This window comes from Artemia sp. Qi Xiang Cuo, chromosome 11, assembly GCF_049724085.1.
Source record: "Artemia sp. Qi Xiang Cuo chromosome 11, ASM4972408v1, whole genome shotgun sequence".
Lineage (NCBI taxonomy): Eukaryota > Metazoa > Arthropoda > Branchiopoda > Anostraca > Artemiidae > Artemia > Artemia sp. Qi Xiang Cuo.
The window spans coordinates 56265276-56287780 of record NC_142804.1 but is presented as its reverse complement, the minus strand read 5'-3'; the positions used below and the strand labels follow the sequence as shown (position 1 = coordinate 56287780).

Below are 22505 nucleotides of genomic sequence, written 5' to 3'. Positions count from 1 at the left end.
AGAAAAGATTTAAATGAAGTAGGAAGTTAATGGCAGGCAGTGAAGATTGGACCTCTAAACAGAGTGAGGCGGAGAAGGAGCATGCACAGCTATGCTGGCCTTGGGTGGCTTGGTGCTGTGACCTACACAATTGGTCCATAATAGATGTGTGTTGAGGATTGCCACCCGGTGAAAAACAAAGAAGCTTGATTTATGTGATTTTTGGGTTTATTTAGTAATTTTTTCAATAATCCATTGATTTATGTGCTGATTTAATGATTTGTTTTGTAGGCAATATAAAAATAGTGATTAATCACTAAGGGTGGCAACCCTGTGCGTGTTCTGTTTGTGTCGCCGTATTTTTTTATTTATTTTTTTTAAGTGGCAATTTTAGTTTATCAGATGCAAGTTTTATTCGATTTGCATTCTTTTTGAATAGCCTTCTTATATTTTTATACACCAAAAAAAGGTATTTTTCAAAATCTAGGAGGCACTTGCCCCCCTACCCCTAATTGAGGACACTGTTAAAGGGGGATTTTTTTCAGCTTTATTAACAAATACACATTTAGTATAGGGTTAACAATCCTGTTTTTGGGCCTATCTTTCTTATCTTTTAGAGACGAGTCGTTGAGCTAGGTCAATTTCCAGTATTTGAGCAGATTCCTAATAGTTCCAGTCAAACTACCCTGATATCTTCTTTAAAATACAGCTTAAAGTTTGCCCGGATAGTAAGTCCTTACCTTACCTGAAATTCACATTTATAAATATATTAAATATTCGTACTGGATCACTTCATTTTGTTTTTTTTATTTTGACAGTTCGATGCTTGAGAAACACATGCGAAATCTGATGGACAATTTGGATGAGATTATTGTTGAAGTTGGAAAATTTAACAACTACCAGAGACAAGTGCAAAAACAGCAATTGGAAAAACTTAAGTACATCCAGAAAAGAGTAAGTTAAACGTCATTCATACTTAAGTACATCCAGAAAAGAGTAAGTTAAACGTCATTCATACTTAAGTACATCCAGAAAAGAGTAAGTTAAACGTCATTCATACTTAAGTACATCCAGAAAAGAGTAAGTTAAACGTCATTCATACTTAAGTACATCAAGAAAAGAGTAAGTTAAACGTGATTCATACTTAAGTACATCCAGAAAAGAGTAAGTTAAACGTGATTTATGCTTAAGTACATCCAGAAAAGAGTAAGTTAAACGTGATTTATGCTTAAGTACATCCAGAAAAGAGTAAGTTAAACGTCATTCATACTTAAGTACATCCAGAATAGAGTAATTTAAACGTGATTCATATTTAAGTACATCCAGAAGAGAGTAAGTTAAACGTCATTCATACTTAAGTACATCCAGAAGAGAGTAAGTTAAACGTCATTCATACTTAAGTACATCCATAAGAGAGTAAGTTAAAAGTCATTCATACTTAAGTACATCCAGAAAAGAGTAAGTTAAACGTCATTCATACTTAAGTACATCCAGAAAAGAGTAAGTTAAACGTCATTCATACTTAAGTACATCCAGAAAAGAGTAAGTTAATTTTAGATAAAATTTACACTAGATAAATCAAAAAAAAGTTGAAGGTTGGCTGTATGTCTGGGTTAGGGCTATTTGGGGAGAGGACACTTTAATTCAAAATAGATTTGAAAGAAAAATACGGAAAATAACATTGTATCTAAAGAAATAATCAAAAGAAAAAAATCCATACTAAGGGAATGGACTTAGTATGTTACTGCAACTTAAAAATAGGTATATAAAATAATAACAAATATATATAAAAAAATAGAAATTAGTATATTGCTGCAACTTAAAAATAGGTATATAAAAGTTAAAATCTCTTTTTGGAGTGTGTATACATGTTGGAAAGATGGAGAAGGGGGTTCAAACATGGATATTATCTAAAAAAAATAGGACTGAAAAAAGAATGTAATAAGCCTTTCATATTTTAAAAAGACGGGATTTGTCGGCTTCTCTTTCTGGCTTCTCCTGGCTTTTATTTGTTTAAGGAATAATTTGATTGCCAGCCCACATCCGTCACAGACGTAAGCAAATCATTTTAAAGTAGACTTTTTTAACTTGGAAATAATGGAGAGTAGTATCTCTTTTTTTCTGTTTCACCCAGTGAAATAGCTATGATTTGAATTGCTTCGGGAAACCTTAAGTTATACTATGGAATGGGCTTGTTTAGTTATCCTTGAAAGATTTATGATTAAACTATCCAAAGAGCCTAGCATATAAAGAAGAAAAAAACATCCAATGTGGTACACTCTTGTGAGGACCGTAGAAAAAGTAATGTGCCTCCTTTTCCAAAAGAAAAAATACGAGTCCCCTTACTCTTCTCCCCCTAAGAAAAATAAGACCTTGTTGAAACTTTTTACTCAAGGGTATTGGAAAGTAATACTATGAAAAAGTTATACTGTGAAATGGGCTTGTTTAGTTATCCTTGAAGATTTATGATTAAACTAGCCAAAGAGCCTAGCATATAAAGAAGAAAAAAACATCCACTGTGGTATACTCTTGTGAGGACCGTAGAAAAAGTAATGTGCCTCCTTTTCCAAAATAAAAAATTACGAGTCACCTTACTCCTCTCCCCCTTAAGAAAAATAAGTCCTTGTTGAAAATTTTTACTCAAGGGTATTGGAAAGTAATACTATGAAAAAGTTATGCTATGAAATGGGCTTGTTTAGTTATCATTGAAAGATTTATGGTTAAAAGAGCCAAAGAGCATATATTCGTATTAAGTACCAATAAGCGACGGTGGGACACTCGTTTTTTTAAATTATTAAATGTTAGGTGCATAAATGTACAACAGTAAATATTACGTGTACCCTTATTACTCTCACAAATCTGTCAAATACGTCAGTGTATTAAATTTTATCAAAATTGTCTTTTACATAAGTTATATGAAAATTTTAGGCTGTGTAATTTTCGAGTTTATTTAAACTTTAATTTTTAGTGTGACAATCGAAAAAGAGAAGCTAATAAACTTACGAAAAAACATCCACTGAGGTAAACTCTTGTGAGGACCGTAGAAAAAGTAATGTGCCTCCTTTTCCAAAAGAAAAAATTACGAGTCCCCTTACTCCTCTCCCCCCTAAGAAAAATAAGACCTTGTTGAAACTTTTTACTCCAGGGTATTGGAAAGTAATACTATGAAAAAGTTATACTGTGAAATGGGCTTGTTTAGTTATCCTTGTAGATTTATGGTTAAACTATCCACAGAGACTAGAAGATTAATTAGAAAAAAACATCCACTGTTGTACACTAGTGGGATGTCATTATAAATTGTAAGGATAAAACAATCACGAACGTTTATTATTCGAGTACCATGACTACACAAACCACGCTGACCAAACCGACAGTGATTAAACAGTTTAAAACATTGTCTTGTAAATTAATAAGCTGACCATTTGCTGATGTTATAAGTGATAAAAGTTTTTTAGTTGTGGAGTTATGGTTAAAATATCCAAAGAAACTAGCATATAAAGAAGAAAAAATCATCCAATGTGTTACACTCTTGTGAGGACCGTAGAAAAAGTAATGTGCCTCCTTTTCCAAAAGAAAAAATTACGAGTCCCCTTACTCTTCTCCCCCTAAGAAAAATAAGACCTTGTTGAAAATTTTTACTCAAGTGTATTGTAAATTAATACTATGAAACATTTATTCTTTGAATTGTGCTTGTTTAGTTATCCTTGAAGATTTATGATTAAACTATCCAAAGAGCCTAGCATATAAAGAAGAAAAAAAACATCCAATGTGGTACACTCTTGTGAGGACCGTAGAAAAAGTAATGTGCCTCCTTTTCCAAAAGAAAAAATTACGAGTCCCCTTACTCTTCTCCCCCTAAGAAAAATAAGACCTTGTTGAAACTTTTTACTCAAGGGTATTGGAAAGTAATACTTTGAATAAGTTATACTGTGAAATGGGATTGTTTAGTTATCCTTGAAGATTTATGGATAAACTATCCAAAGAGCCTAGCAAATAAAGAAGAAATAAACATACAATGTGGTACACTCTTGTGAGGACCGTAGAAAAAGTAATGTGCCTCCTTTTCCAAAAGAAAAAATTACGAGTCCCCTTACTCTTCTCCCCCCTAAGAAAAATAAGACCTTGTTGAAACTTTTTACTCAAGTGTATTGGAAAGTAATACTATGAAAAAGTTATGCTGTGAAATGGGCTTGTTTAGTTATCCTTGAAGATTTATGATTAAACTAGCCAAAGATCCTAGCATATAAAGAAGAAAAAAACATCCAATGTGGTACACTCTTGTGAGGACCGTAGAAAAAGTAATGTGCCTCCTTTTCCAAAAGAAAAATTACGAGTCCCCTTACTCTTCTCCCCCTAAGAAAAATAAGACCTTGTTGAAACTTTTTACTCAAGGGTCTTGGAAAGTAATACTATGAATAAGTTATACTGTGAAATGGGCTTGTTTAGTTATCCTTTAAGATTTATGATTAAACTATACAAAGATACTCGCCTATAAATAAGAAAAAAACATCCACTGTGGTACACTCTTGTGAGGACCGTAGAAAAAGTAATGTGCCTCCTTTTCCAAAAGAAAAAATTACGAGTCCCCTTACTCTTCTCCCCCTAAGAAAAATAAGACCTTGTTGAAACTTTTTACTCAAGTGTATTGGAAATTAATACTATGAAAAAGTTATACTGTGAAATGGTCTTTTTTAGTTATCCTTGTAGAATTATTGTAAAACTATCCAAAGATACTATAATAAATATAAGAAAAAAACATCCACGGTGTGACTCTAGCGAGAGTAAAGTTTAACTACATATGAGCCTAAAATTAAAAACGAACATAGGTCTATACACATTACTACTATAATAACTCTGACCCTTACTTCCTTGTTTAATCAATTTAATCACGGCTCCTGTACATAAATTATCTCACAAATGTATAATGTGAAAAGGGATTTAGTAGTTATAATTGAAGATTTATGGTTAAACTATCCAAAGAACCTAGCAGATAAAGAAGAAAAAAACATCCAATGTGGTACACTCTTGTGAGGACTGTAGAAAAAGTAATGTGCCTCCTTTTCCAAAAGAAAAAATTACGAGTCCCCTTACTCTTCTCCCCCTAAGAAAAATAAGACCTTGTTGAAACTTTTTACTCAATGGTATTGGAAAGTAATACTATGAAATAGTTATACTGTGAAATGGGCTTTTTTAGTTATCCTTGTAGATTTATGATTAAACTATCCAAAGAACCTATCATATAAAGAATTAAAAAACATCCAATGTGGTACACTCATGTGAGGACCGTAGAAAAAGTAATGTGCCTCCTTTTCCAAAAGAAAAAATTACGAGTCCCCTTACTCTTCTCCCCCTAAGAAAAATAAGACCTTGTTGAAACTTTTTACTCAAGGGTATTGGAAAGTAATACTATGAAAAAGTTATACTGTGAAATGGGCTTGTTTAGTTATCCGTGAATATTTATGGATCAACTATCAAAAGAACCTAGCATATAAAGAAAAAAAAAACATCCAATGTGGTACACTCTTGTGAGGACCGTAGAAAAAGTAATGTGCCTCCTTTTCCAAAAGAAAAAATTACGAGTCCCCTTACTCATCTCCCCCCTAAGAAAAATAAGACCTTGTTGAAACTTTTTACTCAAGGGTATTGGAAATTAATACTATGAAAAATTTATACTTTGAAATGGGCTTGTTTAGATATCCTTGAAGATTTATTGTTAAACTATACAAAGAGACTAGCATATAAAGAATAAAAAAACATCCAATGAGGTACACTCTTGTGAGGACCGTAGAAAAAGTAATGTGCCTCCTTTTCCAAAAGAAAAAATTACGAGTCCCCTTACTCTTCTCCCCCTAAGAAAAATAAGACCTTGTTGAAACTTTTTACTCAAGGGTATTGGAAAGTAATACTATGAAAAAGTTATACTGTGAAATGGGATTATTTAGTTATCCTTGAAGATTTATGATTAAACTAGCCAAAGAGCCTAGCATATAAAGAAGAAAAAAACATCCAATGTGGTACACTCTTGTGAGGACCGTAGAAAAAGTAATGTGCCTCCTTTTCCGAAAGAAAAAATTACGAGTCCCCTTACTCTTCTCCCCCCTAAGAAAAATAAGACCTTGTTGAAACTTTTTACTCAAGGGTATTGGAAAGTACTACTATGAAAAATTTATACTGTGAAATGGGCTTGTTTAGTTATCCTTGAAGATTTAAGGTTAAACTATCCAAAGAGACTAGCATATAAAGAAGAAAAAAACATCCAATGTGGTACACTCTTGTGAGGACCATAGAAAAAGTAATGTGCCTCCTTTTCAAAAAGAAAAAATTACGATTCCACTAACTCTTCTCCCCCCTATGAAAAATAAGACCTTGTTGAAACTTTTTACTCAAGGGTATTGGAAAGTAATACTATGAAAAAGTTATACTGTGTAATGGGCTTTTTTAGTTATCCTTGAAGATTTATGATTATACTATCCAAATACCCGAGAATTTAAAGAAGACACTAACCTGCTCGGTGGGATACTCGTGAGAGTTCATTAGTAAATGGTCAGGGAAGCAAATTAAGCCAGACAATTTTAAGATTACAATTCTACCTCTACCCCAAATCACAATTAATACAATGTAGAAAATTTTAACTATATTGTCCTTTAAATTAATAATATGTCCATTTTATAATGAGAAATGGGCTTATTAAGTTATAAGTGTAGATTTATTATTCAAATATACAAATAGCCTAGCATATAAAGAAGAAAAAAAAAACAAATGTGGTACACTCTTGTGAGGACCTTAGAAAAAGTAATGTGCCTCCTTTTCCAAAAGAAAAAATTACGAGTCCCCTTACTCTTCTCCCCCTAAGAAAAATAAGACCTTGTTGAAACTTTTTACTCAAGGGTATTGGAAATTAATACTATGAAAAAGTTATGCTATGAAATGTGCTTGTATAGTTATCCTTGAAGATTTATGATTAAACTAGCCAAAGAGCCTAGCATATAAAGAAGAAAAAAAACATCCAATGTGGTACACTCTTGTGAGGACCGTAGAAAAAGTAATGTGCCTCCTTTTCCAAAAGAAAAAATTACGAGTCCCCTTACTCTTCTCCCCCCTAAGAAAAATAAGACCTTGTTGAAACTTTTTACTCAAGGGTATTGGAAAGTAATACTATGAAAAAGTTATACTGTGAAATGGGCTTTTTTAGTTATCCTTGAAGATTTATGATTAAACTATCCAAAGAGCCTAGAATATAAAGAAGAAAAAAACATCCAATGTGGTACACTCTTGTGAGGACCGTAGAAAAAGTAATGTGCCTCCTTTTCCAAAAGAAAAAATTACGAGTCCCCTTACTCATCTCCCCCCTAAGAAAAATAAGACCTTGTTGAAACTTTTTACTCTAGGGTATTGGAAAGTAATACTATGCAAAAGTTATTCTGTGAAATGGGCTTGTTTAGTTATCCTTGAAGATTTATGATTAAACTAGCCAAAGAACCTAGCATATAAAGAAGAAAAAAACATCAAATGTGGTACACTCTTGTGAGGACCGTAGAAAAAGTAATGTGCCTCCTTTTCCAAAAGAAAAAAGGACTAGTCAGCGGTCTCCTCTACACACGCTCACAAATTAGAACTAGATTACAATTTTTTCTCAAGGGTACTTGAAGTTAATAATATGCACATTTGCGGCTGTTAATGTGTATTGGGTAGTTATCATGGTGTAGTTAGTGTTAAAATATACACAGAGCCTAGCATATAAAGAAAAAAAAAACATCCAATGTGGTACACTCTTGTGAGGACCGTAGAAAAAGTAATGTGCCTCCTTTTCCAAAAGAAAAAATTACGAGTCCCCTTACTCTTCTCCCCCCTATGAAAAAGAATAAAATGAATAATATTGTTTATCAATTTTATGTTAATTTTATTATATGACTTATGTAGAATGATTAAGTTTATAGAAGTTAATTCCTATTAGTATTATTATTAATATAGAACCATAGACACTCATATAATTTCGCAATTATATTCACCAGACTACCAAAATTGAGTGTTCCGACTAAATATACTTCAGAATCATTTTACGAATGACAAATTTACGAGTCCCCTTACTCCTCTCCCCCTAAGAAAAATAAGACCTTGTTGAAACTTTTTACTCAAGGGTATTGGAAAGTAATACTATGAAAAAGTTATAATGTGAAATGGGCTTGTTTAGTTATCCAAGAAGAATAATGATTACACTAGCCAAATAGCATATAATATAAATAAGAACAAAACCTACACTGGGGTACACTATTGTGAGGACCGTAGAAAAAGTAAAGTGCCTCCTATTCCGATAGAAAGATTAATTATTACCCATAATCCAATCCCCCCTAAGAAATATAAGTCATTGTTGAAACTTTTTACTCAAGGGTATTGGAAAGTAATACTATGAAAAAGTTATACTGTGAAATGGGCTTGTTTAGTTATCATTGTAGATTTATGGTTACAATATCCAAAGAGCCTAGCATATAAAGAAAAAAAAAACATCCAATGTGGTACACTCTTGTGAGGACCGTAGAAAAAGTAATGTGCCTCCTTTTCCAAAAGAAAAAATTACGAGTCCCCTTACTCTTCTCCCCCCTAAGAAAAATAAGACCTTGTTGAAACTTTTTACTCAAGGGTATTGGAAAGTAATACTATGAAAAAGTTATACTGTGAAATGGGCTTGTTTAGTTATCATTGTAGATTTATGGTTAAACTATCCAAAGATCCTAGCATATAAAGAAGAAATTAACATCCAATGTGGTACACTCTTGTGAGGACCGTAGAAAAAGTAATGTGCCTCCTTTTCCAAAAGAAAAAATTACGAGTCCCCTTACTCTTCTCCCCCCTAAGAAAAATAAGACCTTGTTGAAACTTTTTACTCCTGTGTTTTTGAAATTTATTATTTGAAAAGTTTTACTTTCATATGTTATTGATTTTAATAACAATATGATTTTGGAAACCAATAGAAAACTCTAAGATAATATAAATAAGAAAAAAACATCATCAGTTTACCTAACATTTGATGCCCGAATAAAATTACATGTGCATCATATTAAAAGAGACAATATAACTAGACAACTTTATCCGCTCCCCCCTAAGAAAAATAAGACCTTGTTGAAACTTTTTACTCAAGGGTATTGGAAAGTAATACTATGAAAAAGTTATGCTATGAAATGGGATTGTTTAGTTATCCCTGAAGATTTAGGGAATATCTAGCCATAGATCCTATCAAATAAAGAAGAATTTAAGATCCTCTGTCGTACACTATCGTTAGGAACGTAGAAAAAGTAATGTGACTCCTTATCCGGAAAAAGAAATTAGGAGTCCCATTATTCCTCTCCCCCCTAAGAAAAATAAGACCTTGTTGAAACTTTTTACTCAAGGGTATTGGAAAGTAATACTATGAAAAAGTTATACTGTGAAATGTGCTTGTTTAGTTATCCTTTAAGATTTATGATTATACTAGCCAAAGAACCTAGCATATAAAGAAGAAAAAAACATCCAATGTGGTACACTCTCGTGAGGACCGTAGAAAAAGTAATGTGCCTCCTTTTCCAAAAGAAAAAATTACGAGTCCCCTTACTCTTCTCCCCCTAAGAAAAATAAGACCTTGTTGAAACTTTTTACTCAAGGGTTTTGGAAAGTAATACTATGAAAAAGTTATACTGTGAAATGGGCTTGTTTAGTTATCCTTGAAGATTTATGGTTAAACTATCCAAAGAGCCTAGCAAATAAAGAAGAAAAAAACATCCAATGTGGTACACTCTTGTGAGGACTGTAGAAAAAGTAATGTGCCTCCTTTTCCAAAAGAAAAAATTACGAGTCCCCTTACTCTTCTCCCCCTAAGAAAAATAAGACCTTGTTGAAACTTTTTACTCAAGGGTATTGGAAAGTAATACTATGAAAAAGTTATACTGTGAAATGTTCTTTTTTAGTTATCCATGAATATTTATGATTTAACTATCCAAAGAACCTATCATATAAAGAACAAAAAAACATCCAATGTGGTACACTCTTGTGAGGACCGTAGAAAAAGTAATGTGCCTCCTTTTCAAAAAGAAAAAATTACGAGTCCCCTTACTCTTCTCCCCCTAAGAAAAATAAGACCTTGTTGAAACTTTTTACTCAAGTGTATTTGAAATTAATACTATGAAAAATTTATACTGTTAAATGGTCTTGTTTAGTTATCCTTGAAGATTTATGATTAAACTAGCCAAAGAACCTAGCATATAAAGAAGAAAAAAACATCCAATGTGGTACACTCTTGTGAGGACCGTAGAAAAAGTAATGTGCCTCCTTTTCCAAAAGAAAAAATTACGAGTCCCCTTACTCTTCTCCCCCTAAGAAAAATAAGACCTTGTTGAAACTTTTTACTCAAGGGTATTGGAAAGTAATACTATGAAAAAGTTATGCTATGAAATGGGCTTGTTTAGTTATCCTTGAAGATTTATTGTTACACTATCCAAATATCCTATAATATATAGAAGTATACAAACTCAACTTTGGGACTCAATTTTTATTAAAGTAGAAACAGTTCTCTTCCTAAATTAACGACATAAAATATTACGAGTCAACTTTCAACACTAACAACTATTTCGACACATTCCTTGTATTATATTTTTACTCAAGTTTATGTTACATATGAAAGATGTAAATTGTTGGATGGCTCATGTTATAGTGTAGTTTTAATTTTTGTAATATGGGTCATAGATAAACCGAGCATATCAGATAAAGAAGAAATAATCATCCTAGGCTGTCCACTCTCGTCATGCAATTATAAAAAGAAAGTGGCCTAATGGCCCACCTGACAAATGAACGATACCCCTTACACCACTCACAAAGCTGTATTAAACGTTCTAAATGAAAAAATGTAATCAATGGGCTTTGTCATAAGTACTCTGTATAATTGAGGCAATGAACTGTGCTTTATTAGTTATACTATTAGATGTATGGTTAAAATATCAAAAGAGCCTATCATATAAATAAGAAAAAAACATCCAATGTGGTATACTCTTGTGAGGACCGTAGAAAAAGTAATGTGCCTCCTTTTCCAAAAGAAAAAATTACGAGTCCCCTTACTCTTCTCCCCCCTATGAAAAATAAGACCTTGTTGAAACTTTTTACTCAAGGGTATTGGAAAGTAATACTATGAAAAAGTTATGCTGTGAAATGGGCTTGTTTAGTTATCACTTTACGTGTTATGGTTAAACTAGCCAAAGAGCCTAGCATATAAAGAAGAAAAAAACATCCAATGTGGTACACTCTTGTGAGGACCGTAGAAAAATTAATGTGCCTCCTTTTCCAAAAAAAAAAAATTACGAGTCCCCTTACTCCTCTCCCCCCTAAGAAAAATAAGACCTTGTTGAAACTTTTTCCTCAAGGGTATTGGAAAGTAATAATACTTTTTTTGTTTAACCTAGTGAAATAGCAGCAATCTGAATTGCCTTCAGAAGTCTAAACCTTCACAATGCTACTAATCACAACTGAGGTGTAGTTGCCCTAAATATGTTGCACCAGTATTTTCCTAAATATATTGTCCTAGTTGTACCCAGATGTACTTGTAATTAAACTAGCAAACGAGTCTTTTGGATGACAAGATATTAAAAAAAAAAACAATTCGGCATGCTCTTGTGAGGACCGTGGAAAAAATATTGTACCTTTGTTTTCAAAACATACAATTAAAAGTCCCCTCCCTCGTATCGGAAAAATAAAACTTTCTTTGAGTTTCAGCTTGATTCTAACGCCACGAGGCAAAACTGGTCTTACTTACTAAACTACATACAAAATTCGTCAGCTTTAAGTGAAGGCAACTGACAGTATGCAATTTATTTAAACTTAATGCAATACTCAATTCTTTCAGACACAGAAACGAATAAAAAACATGTACCCTCTGAACATCAGAAACCAGCTGAATGTGTTAATCGTTAATCATCTGTGTGTGTGTGTCTGCTTTTGTGAACGTTAGGAAAAAAGGGGGATAGCTTAATGGCGGTGTCGCTTTGCCTAAGTAGGTTTATCAGACTTGCTGACATAAGTTCCAGCGATCGTCAGATGTGATCATGCCCTTTATTTTCTGGTGTCTGTACTAACTGACACAGAAAATAACGGTGATTTTTCAGTTTTAGCAGCCTATTATCTTGCCCGTGCTTTTAACTCATGTATCCATGAAAATATTCTGCATGCTGTAGCAGAAAGAACCGTAGAACATTCGGTCATCGAACCCCTTCGCTCAATGCGTAGCAATCTTTGTGTTAGAATAAAGTATCCCAATTGCGATTGTTATATGCTTTTAGAAATGGATATATCAATGGAAAAGGATATAAAGTGAAGGGCAGTAAATTCACCAGGTCGTTTGAATAATTCAGTAAAGTGAAATATGAGGCCCTAACAACGTGCATATTATACGAGATTGATGTGTCACTTATACGCGTAAATTTTAAATATTAGTGGAACCCTACATGGAATGAAGATATTTTCTAGTGTGTTAAAGGTAGAATTTGCCCGTACTGGGCATGCATTTTTTTTAACCATAAAGTGTCGACTGAGGGTATATGTGTTATGATTGAAGATATGGAAATCAAAGCTGTTCAAGCGCTTACTTACCTAGAAGTCCCAATCGGTACGTCACTGAAGGCCACTCGTGCACTTATAATTGTCGATACCCATGGAAAAGTTTGTTCTGCTTATAGATAGCTTCTCCCGAGCAAGGCAAGGTTTAGTCGCGCTATTCTAGCCCGATTGTATAATGCGTTTGTTTCACCCAAGTTTCTCTAAATTCTCCGTTTTGGCATTTTACAGAGACAAAAATAAAAAGCTGCGCACAATTTATTTTAAATATGCCAAATATTTGCTTGGGCTTCCACTATGGTCCAAAAACTGGTATTTGGTCAGTAGATTCGGACTAATAGACCCCGGTTTGGCAGTTCCTATCAAAGTGGCGAATTTCCATAAAAAATTCCTGACTCTTGGTCATACTTGGGTAACTTTTCAGAAACAGACTTGCGATGAATATGAATATTCATCTTCAGAACTTAACTCTTCAGAACATTAACTCTTCAGAAACAGACTTGCGATGAATTTGTTATTTGAATGCTCAAGCTGGAGTAGCCCGTTTTGTTGTATATATTTGTGTTAAATTGTATTCTGTAGTTTGTCTTTTTTTATACTCAGCCGCCTATTGTATTTTGTACAGATTTGGCAGGTAATAAATCTATATCATATCATCATATCAAAAGGTCTGTCACTGTACTAGCATTTTTTTCTGATTTGTGGATATTTTTAGGTAAACAATCTTAGAACATTTTGTATTCTTTGCTCCATAAAGTTAGTCCTTACGTAGAAATACAAATGGTATTTTTTGGTCAACTAGACTGATAGATCTATTGGATAGAAAAGACCAATCAGGCAGTTTTACATAATTTACATAAATAGTATTTTAAGTTTAATCTGATTGGCGGATTAATTTTAGCTGATTAATCTTAAAACAATTTACATGATTATGCTGCATATTGTACACCATATATTTTCCCATGGCGTTTGGTGAACAATCGCTTTTGGGACAAATTTTTTAATATTTTACCGTAATTAGTATAGCCAGGTAAATTGAACTTTCAAGGACTTTCCAGAAATGATATTTTAACTGATATTAGGAAGTTTTATTCAGCTAATTCCACTTTTAAAATATAAAAAACTATAGAAACCGAATTTTTACCCTTAAAGAATGTAGGGTAATGTAGAATAGCTTTTAGGCATCTTCTGTAGAATATCTAAATGGAACTTTTACTCTTTTCTTGTTTTTTTTTTTTTTTATTCCTAAGCCTTTCATTTGCCCTTTTCTTATTTTTTACTTTATCCCTATGCCTTTCAATTATATTTCCTTTTTAGAGCGTTGAAAATACTTTGCGTCAAGCTAAAGGGGAACCCCCACTCCCTGAAGATGATATTCATAGACTCTTCAAGCCACTACCAGCACCATCTAGAATTGAATCTGCCAGCTTTGCTGCTCAAAGTAGTGACACCTGTCGACAGATATTATCATTCTGTGCTCAAAGCATAGGGAAAATGTATGTGGCAGAATCAGTACAAGAAAATTTGAAACAATAAGCTGTTATAATCACTTGGTATTAAAGGTTTCTTTACCTATTTTTTTCTAATTTTAATGAAAGTAGATGCAGAGTGCTTCCATTTTAATTCGTAATAACTGTATATCGCTCCTAAACTTAAAGTTAAATTAAATTGGAAATTAAATAAATTTTTGTTTGCCCTCCCCCCCTGGGCCCACCTTAGGTGTATTCTTATTTGTAAACCGCAATTTTCTAAGATTCATTTTTACTCAACAGCATCTACTCAGACCCTTTTCTATATTTATTGAATGTTCATGAAAAGGTAAATAATTTGGGCATTGAAATATACTCTTTGAGGCACCTTGCGCTCCTTTCCCTCCACATAATGACCCACTTCCCCTCCTCCATAATAATTACTGAAGCGCAATTATATATCACTAAACATAATTTGATAAAAAATCAAGTAAATCAACATAGTTAAATGAAGCATTAAAATACATGTCTATACCACTTATTTATCTTGTATAGACTACCTGACTTTTCAGGAAAGAATGCACCACCGTGTGGTATTCTTAGTGTGGCATCTGCAACTGGGAAGCTCAATGTATAGTTTTATGACACTTTTAAATTGAGTGGCTATCTTAGAATTTTCATTCGATACCAATTTGATTCTTTTTAGGTCGAAATTGTAGGTTGTTGCCACAAAATGGCAGAAAACAATACTTTCCTGTGGCACAATATATATTTGTTTCTTAAAAAAGGCACTAGAATTTTTCCTTTCGGTTCAAATGACCCCTCTCTCTGTCTTCTAGGACCATTGGTTAAGTGTGATCACCCCTGAGAAAAAAAGAATAAACACGTATCTGTGATCGTTCTTCTGGGAAAAAACGCAAAATTTCACATTTCTGTAGATAAGAACTTGAAAAGTCAGCATAAGTGTTCTCTGATGCCCTGTTAAAGGTTAAACATTTGTCAGCACCATATTCACTGCTGGCACTATTTTACTTATAATACTCTTAACAAATTAATCGCTATTTAATTTAACTACACTTGACCCATGATTTAGCCCAAAGTTCGGACTGAAACCACTCTGTTCTTCTCTTAAAACTTTATCTACAGCATCCATAAGTCTAAAAAGTATCGTCATACTAAGTAATTTACTACCTACAGAAACCAGGCTAATGTCTCTGTAACTACCACATTCACTCTTATCACCTTTCTTATAAAGGGGTTTAGTAAAAGCTATTGAAAAATCGCTTGGTACTTCCCCTTTTTCAAAAATCATATTCATAATCTTCAGGAACTTACTTGTAACCTCATAACCCCCATATTAAGGAAACTCCTGTACCACACTATCAGTACCTGTGGCCTTATTATTTTTTAATCCTTTTAATACTGTACTACTGTCACTAATTCTTCCTCACAAAATGAGTCTTTCTTCATATCAAAAGTGTCACAGACTTTTTCATTCTTCTCTCTGTCTTTTCCTGTAACTCTATCACGGTTAGCACATTCTCAAAATGTTCTACCCATCTCTATTGAACTCTGTCTTTATCCCTAATTGTTACCCCATTCCTATCTTTAACTGGGCAAAGTCCGGATTGACTTTCCCTTTCAAATTATTAACATGCTAGTATAAAATTTTACTGTTATGCCGTTTGTTTACTGTTACTTTTACTGTTGCTGTTATATGCCGTCTGGCTACATCTTCCAGATCCTCGACAATTTTATCTATGGCCTCCACTTCAAACCTCCTTAGTTCATATTTTAAGGCTTTCTGCACTTTCTTTACATTTCCCTTATTTTCATATGATCTATCACACAAATAATTCTTGTACAAACCCCTCCTTCTCTCTATTAAACATAAAGCTATTTATTAATTTTCGTAGCTGCGTTCTTAGCTTTCTTCCCTAAGACGCCGTCAGCGTCTTCAAAAATCATTTTCCTAAAATTATTCCATTCATTTTCCACATTGTCGAATTTTAAACTCTCCACTTTAGTATTCAACTGCTGCTGGAAAGTTTCTCTAGAATTCGCATCCATGACTCTACCAACGCCATAGCTTCCTGGAAGGTAGTCAGCTTTAGATTAACCCTAGACACTACCATATGGTGATATTTACTTTTAAAATCAATAACAGCACTCCTATATACCCTAAAATCTTGTATTGATCCTACCAGTCTTTGGTTTACAATAATATAATCAGTAAGGTTTGCTGTCTTACCATCACGTGAATACCATGGTAACATATGAGCCATTTTATGACCTAACACTGTATCGGTTATAACTAGATTGTTACACCCATAAATTGCAGCAGTAGTAACTCGAAGAAAAATCTTGGTCCCGTGAATTTCGAGTTGGCGAGAGTCGACTGTATCTGGTATTTGTTTATTACCTATGCTATAAATAAAACACCATTAGAAGTAATTAGCATTTAACAGCTAAAGAGAGTAATAAATCACATAATAAAGTGTTAATGCCCTTAAGCAACACTTCATTGAACAATATATTAGCCAAATAATTTAATACAAGGGATTTAATTCTTTGCTTATTAATTAATAATAAATCTTTAACTGCCTCGACTCTCTAATTAGAGACCTCCACTCTCTAATTCTAAATTTAAACTTGAGGCTTAGTGAACACAGTACACATTTCCAACTTTTTTTCGTTCACAATACTTTAAGAATAAATTTATGTATTTAATCTAAGAAACAAATATATCTATTTAATACCCCAGATGCTCCTGAGATTTGACGGATACGCCCTTTTGACAGAGGGTGGGGAAGAAAGCAGATGCCTGAAATAGCGCATTTCAATGCCAAAATTAATTGCGTTCCAGGGGTCAGTTATAAATGAACACACTTATTACATTCATCTTGAAACGCCTCATAACTACTCCCTCCTCCCTTATATAATTATCTTTAATAAACCTCCCTACTTGTGTTTAACTCCCTTATATATTCATAATCAACGAAACGTTAAAATTTTAATTGTGTCTACGCTTATAATACAAAAACTTGAACATAATTTGTTTACAAACTGTTTTTTCAGAATTTAAAAATCTCAGTCCTGCCTCCCCTAAAACTCTGAACTCCCTAAACATGCAATTGGAACCCCATCTCAAAATCTGTAATCCCACCCCATCTGTTTTGATTTTTATCTGAGAGAAATTTAAAAGTGTGTCTTCAACTAGAAATCAATGAATTCGTTTTTTCAAACAATTTATGGTAATGAACTGTGAGTAAGGAGCGACTCCGCTAAAGAAATAACCGAAACTCTAAAAAAAGGAATTTTGATGACAATAGATGCTGGCACGTACGCAGGGGGAGCCTCCGGGCCCGCCCCCCTCCGAAATATCATGTTTTTTTTATTTTCCCATAATTGTCTGATACTTCTCACAGAATAAGGGATTTGAAGGATTCCCCCACCCCCCGAAACAAGTTCCTGTGTACGTGCCTGAATAGATGGATAAAAAAATCGTATTTTTATGCTGATACCAAATATATAAAATTTATTCAGTTTAAGATTACCCATTGAAAGTTACGAACCTGAGGGCAACTTGTGCCTCTCCCTTGCCCTCTTTCCCCCAAAGTTGTCAGATCAAAATTTTGAGATAGCAATTTTGCTCAGTATAGTTGAAATTTCTAATAACTATGTCTCTGGGGACGACATATCCTTCCTCCTCAGTCCCTGGGGAAAGGACTAAGTTATGAAATTTCCCATTGTTTACATATGGCATTTGTTAAGGGGAAGTGTGCAGTCAATTTGGGAGGGGGGGGGTATTTTTCACGGGAGAATTTTCCATGAGCAGGGAAGTTACGGGGGATGAACTTTCCCTTGGAAATGTTAAACGAAGGGAATTCGCCAAAATTTTTATACGAAATCACTTTTTTTCTTACGTATTTTCGAAGACCACACTGCCTTTCCATGACAAACAAATAATAGTTAAATAAGGACAAATCCTTTTATTTTTCAGCGAAAATAAAAAAAAAATTCTGAATATTTCGTTCACATATACAAGACGACGAAGACGGTCACTGTGTATGTGACCAAAATGCCTAGAGATTTGTTATTGTTGTCACAGTCAAATAAAAGGATTTGTCCCAATTAAACTATTATAGTTGTGCTTTCATTATCTTTGGCGACTCTATTTTGCATGTGGAGATGTTCCGGAGGAAACTTTCAGCGTTGCTGGAATTGAATGGGGGATTTTTCCATGGGGAGGGGCGTGATTTCAGCGGGAGAAATTTCCCATGGTGAAATTTTCCACGGAAGAAGCTTTCCATTGAAGGGAGATTTCTGGATAAGGAGAATTTTTCAGGCAGAATTGTCCGTAGGGATTTTTCAGCGAGGATGGAATTGTCCAGGGGGGAATTTACGCGGGAGAAACTCTGAATGATTGAATTTTTTCGCTGGGGGAATTGTTCATGGAGAGGCGTGGTGGGTTTCACAGCATTATTTGAAAAATGATCAGAAATTAAATAAAAAATAAATAAAAGTTAAATAAAAAACAAGTTTTTGAACTGAAAATATGGAGCAACATTAAAACGAACAGTAATTATTCTGAAAAAGAGGGGGACTGCCCCTTCTAAATACCTCGCTCTTTACACTAAAATTTGACTTTTATCCCAATTCTTTAAAAACGACTTCTGAAACACAAGAGTCGTTTAATTAGAATAACAAGTTATCTTTAAAGTGCCACAAATTTTAGCCTTACGAGCAAGGATTGATGGAAGGGGCAGCCCCATCCCTCATATATGGAATAATTTCGGTTCATTTTAAGTTTTAATATCACTCCTTACTTTCAGTTGAAAAAGACTTACTTATGTTCAAGGCCAGATTTAAAAGTTTTGAGGCTTCTAGTCTCAATCGTTTTCATTGCTCCGTTTTTGTGAAATTTTCAGGGAAATTCCCAAAAATTTAGGGATGTTGGAAGCAATGAGCATAACGCAACTGATGAGCCAAAAGTAGAAGAGAGAGGTGATACCGAACTCTCAGCTGCCATTCTTGTGAGACATCTGACAGTCTATAAGTGGCCACGAAACTCCTGTAATGTTTTAAAATCACTTTTCTGTGAATAGGCAGGGTGACGGCGAAGTGCATCTAGTATTTTGACGATAAATCACATCATTCCATTTTTTTTTTTTTTAGAAAAATAATAGTAAAATTTTTTTTTAGTGATAATTTATTGCGTCCCTGATATTGTGCAGCCCTAGGCCCGGGCTTAGTAGACCTTTTGGTAAATCTGGGCCAGATTATATTCACTTAATCCAGTAAAGGTTAACAAATGTATCTGAACAGATTGACTAGGATACATTATCAGGTTTGCAACTGAAATAAATTAGCCTGTTATTAGCCGCTTATCAAACATTTAAATTATTATGGTAAAAAAAAAGCCGCGAAAGCGGAAAGATAGTGGTCTTAAGCACTTTCTGCGCCTTACACATCCCCCATAACCCCCACCCCTTGCCATATGATTATTGGACTATGTGCCCCCCCACCCCCCGCCTTAACCTAAGACTGTATTTCCTGTGAAAGATGTGATTTTATTACAAACCTAATCCCGTAACTTGCACCAAAAGGATAAGATATTTATATATGCTTCAAATCTATTCATTTATCGAGTCAGATTTGTGATACTGCTTACTTTTTTTTTTAGAGAATCATCTAAACTAGCTTAAAAATAGAAACATTTTCATTGTTTCTGATACCTTTGAAACCTGAAACGTAATTGTAAATGAATTCACAAAAGGGCAAATTATAGATCCGTCCATTCTATTACCCATCAATTCTTTGGTTAATCAGATTCCTTATCATTAAAACATATTCCTAAACGTATATACCAACTTGACTGAAATTTGGCAAGTATTACTCTCTCGCAGGAATAACTTAAAAGGGGGTATATGCCCCCTTATTGAAGTCTCTACGATGACCCCTTCTACATGAAGTGCCCGGCTTTAAAGAAAAAAAAATTATAAACTGTACATTGTGTCATCATTGATCTTATATGCCCTCAGGGCATAACTTAAAACTTTTGCCCCGAGGGTTGTGGGGGAGTACCCCTCCTCAAAAAGATATTTTCTATCTGGAAATCAACTACGCTGAACAAAGTGACTATCGCCGAAGTTTGATTGGATGTGTTGGGAGGAGTGATGGGTGTGGGGGGGGGGGCTAGTTGCCTTCCAATCACTTTCGACTATTAAAAAGGGCACTAGCTACTCCAATTTCCAATTGAATGAGCCCTTTTCGACGTTTCTACGACAACTCCTTCAATACGAAGTGCCCAGGTGTGTAGAAAAAAAATAAATAAAAAAAAAAATTGTGCCCACATCGTTTTTTACTTAGGCAGCTCTATGATGTTTCTCTGACGCTTAATCCTAGTGAAATATACCTAAATAAGATAAAATATATTATACTTTAGAAAAAATATATTCGCACATTAGGGGGGGGGGGTAAAGTACTTCGGGTCTGTCTGCTTAATCTGTTAGGTACAATTATTCTGCATATTATGTAGTAAGGATTTTTTCTAACTTTTCACAGTTCAAATACTTTACCCCCACCCCATAATGAGTAAACATATAACCCAAATTATAAATTGTCCATACATTCTGTCACTTTTCTTTGTTTTGTCTCGCGCTAAGCTGAAAGAAACTAACGAAAAATCCGCTTTTATAATGCGTCAATGAATGAACAACTTCAGCGGTAAGGGGTTTATCATACAAGTACCAAATGAATCAGCAAAGTCAATTCCGTAGCGCTTCGCATTCGTAAAAATTCAAAAAATAACAATGTATTGATTCTCCAAGAGAACTACGCCTTCGAAAGCTGTAGCTTCTTGAGCATGTTTAAGGCCGTTTTTTTACCGGAATTTTTAGCTACAAATTTTTCAAATTGGGTGCATACTATAATCAAAAACTGTGTAACTATCAATGGAGATCTTTGTCGTTAAATATTGAATTCCCTGAAGATATGCAAGTCTTCCACTTAAGTCTTCAGAGTTCCTCTACACCGTCCTTGGTGCGTTTGTAAAAATTGAAGTTGAGCCCTTTTGCTACAACTACTCATTCACTGACAACTTCGAAACTATTTTAGAATGGTATTTTTCACCCGAATATTCTTTCATTTCTATCTCTACCGACCTAAATAACTGGAACTCTATAAAAAAGGGATTTTGATAACAATACACAAATAAAAAAGAATCGTCATTTTATGCTGATTTCAAATATATAAAATTCATTAAGTTTAAGATTATCCATCAATAGTTACGTACCTTAGAAAACGTACCTTTTTTCCGAAAAAGGCAGGAAAAAAACCAGAAATTCAAGCAATCATAATAAAAATCGCAGAATCAGATTCAGAGTATCAAAAAACGTTACGGTTAATGTTTCAAGCTCCAATTTCCAGAAATGTGGAATTTTTTATTTCGTCTCAGAAGAAAGGTCACGGATGTTTGTGTTTTTTTTTTCGGGGGAGGGGGATTCCCAGAGGTAATCGTGTGGACATAAACGTCTTACTGGTATATTGCCATTATTTTCCTTTTCGAAACTATTTTAGAATTGTATTTTTCCCTCCGAATATTCTTTCATCTCTATGTCTACCGACCTCTAATAACCGGAACTCTAAAAAAAACGGAATTTTGTTAACAATAGATAAATAAAAAAGAATCGTCATTTTATGCTGGTTCCAAATATATAAAACTCATTAAGTTTAAGATTATCCATCAATAGTTACGTACCAGAGAAAACGTACCTTTTTTCCGAAAAAGGGAGGAAACAGCCCGAAAATTCAAGAAATCTTAATAAAAATCGCAGAATTAGATTCAGAGTATCAAAAAACGTTACGATTAATGTTTCAAGCTCCAATTTCCAAAAATGTGGAATTTTTTATTTCGTGTCAGAAGAAAGGTCGTGGATGTTTGTTGTTGTTTTTTTTTGGGGGGGGGGGAGGTTCCCTTGAGGTGATCGTGTGGACATAAAAGTTTTACTGGTATATTTCCACTATTTATTTATCGAAACTATTTTAGAATGGTGTTTTTTCCGGAATGTTCTTTCGATAAAGTTTAACATTATAGTTTAGTGTATCGGACAGAGGGCAATTGGAGTATTGCAATTATAATAGTTAATGATCAATTATTGTATTAATTAACTTTTACTAAGTATAGTGAGTGAGAAATCGAATTTAAGCTTGATTTTAAACCGAAATAAAGCTAACTCTGCAATATAGGGCGTAACTCGGCTTTTCCTTCAAGGAGGGAGGCGGTCTAAGGGAGACGTGTTAAACACCAAAATTGATAGAAGTGTCTTCCTGGTTGTTAATATTTATTTTTTATTCTTTCAATATATTTTATATTTTTAATTAAAAATATAATTGTATTTTATTATAATTTTAATTAGTTATGTTTCATATTTTATATTTATTAAAAAATTTTGTATATTATATTAATAATTTATATTTTATTCT

The 22505-nt window shown here is 33.7% G+C and overlaps 1 protein-coding gene across 1 annotated transcript in view; it reads left to right on the top strand.

Moving 5' to 3' along the window:
* eIF3h (eukaryotic translation initiation factor 3 subunit h) overlaps positions 1-14124 on the top strand; it is a 38308-nt gene extending 24184 nt beyond the window's left edge. Inside the window, exons 5-6 of the mRNA XM_089097295.1 lie at positions 798-933; positions 13867-14124. Coding sequence (XP_088953421.1) covers positions 798-933; positions 13867-14085 — 355 coding nt within the window. The 3' untranslated portion in view covers positions 14086-14124. The remainder of the gene's footprint in view (positions 1-797; positions 934-13866) is intronic.
* Positions 14125-22505: the final 8381 nt, after the last annotated feature.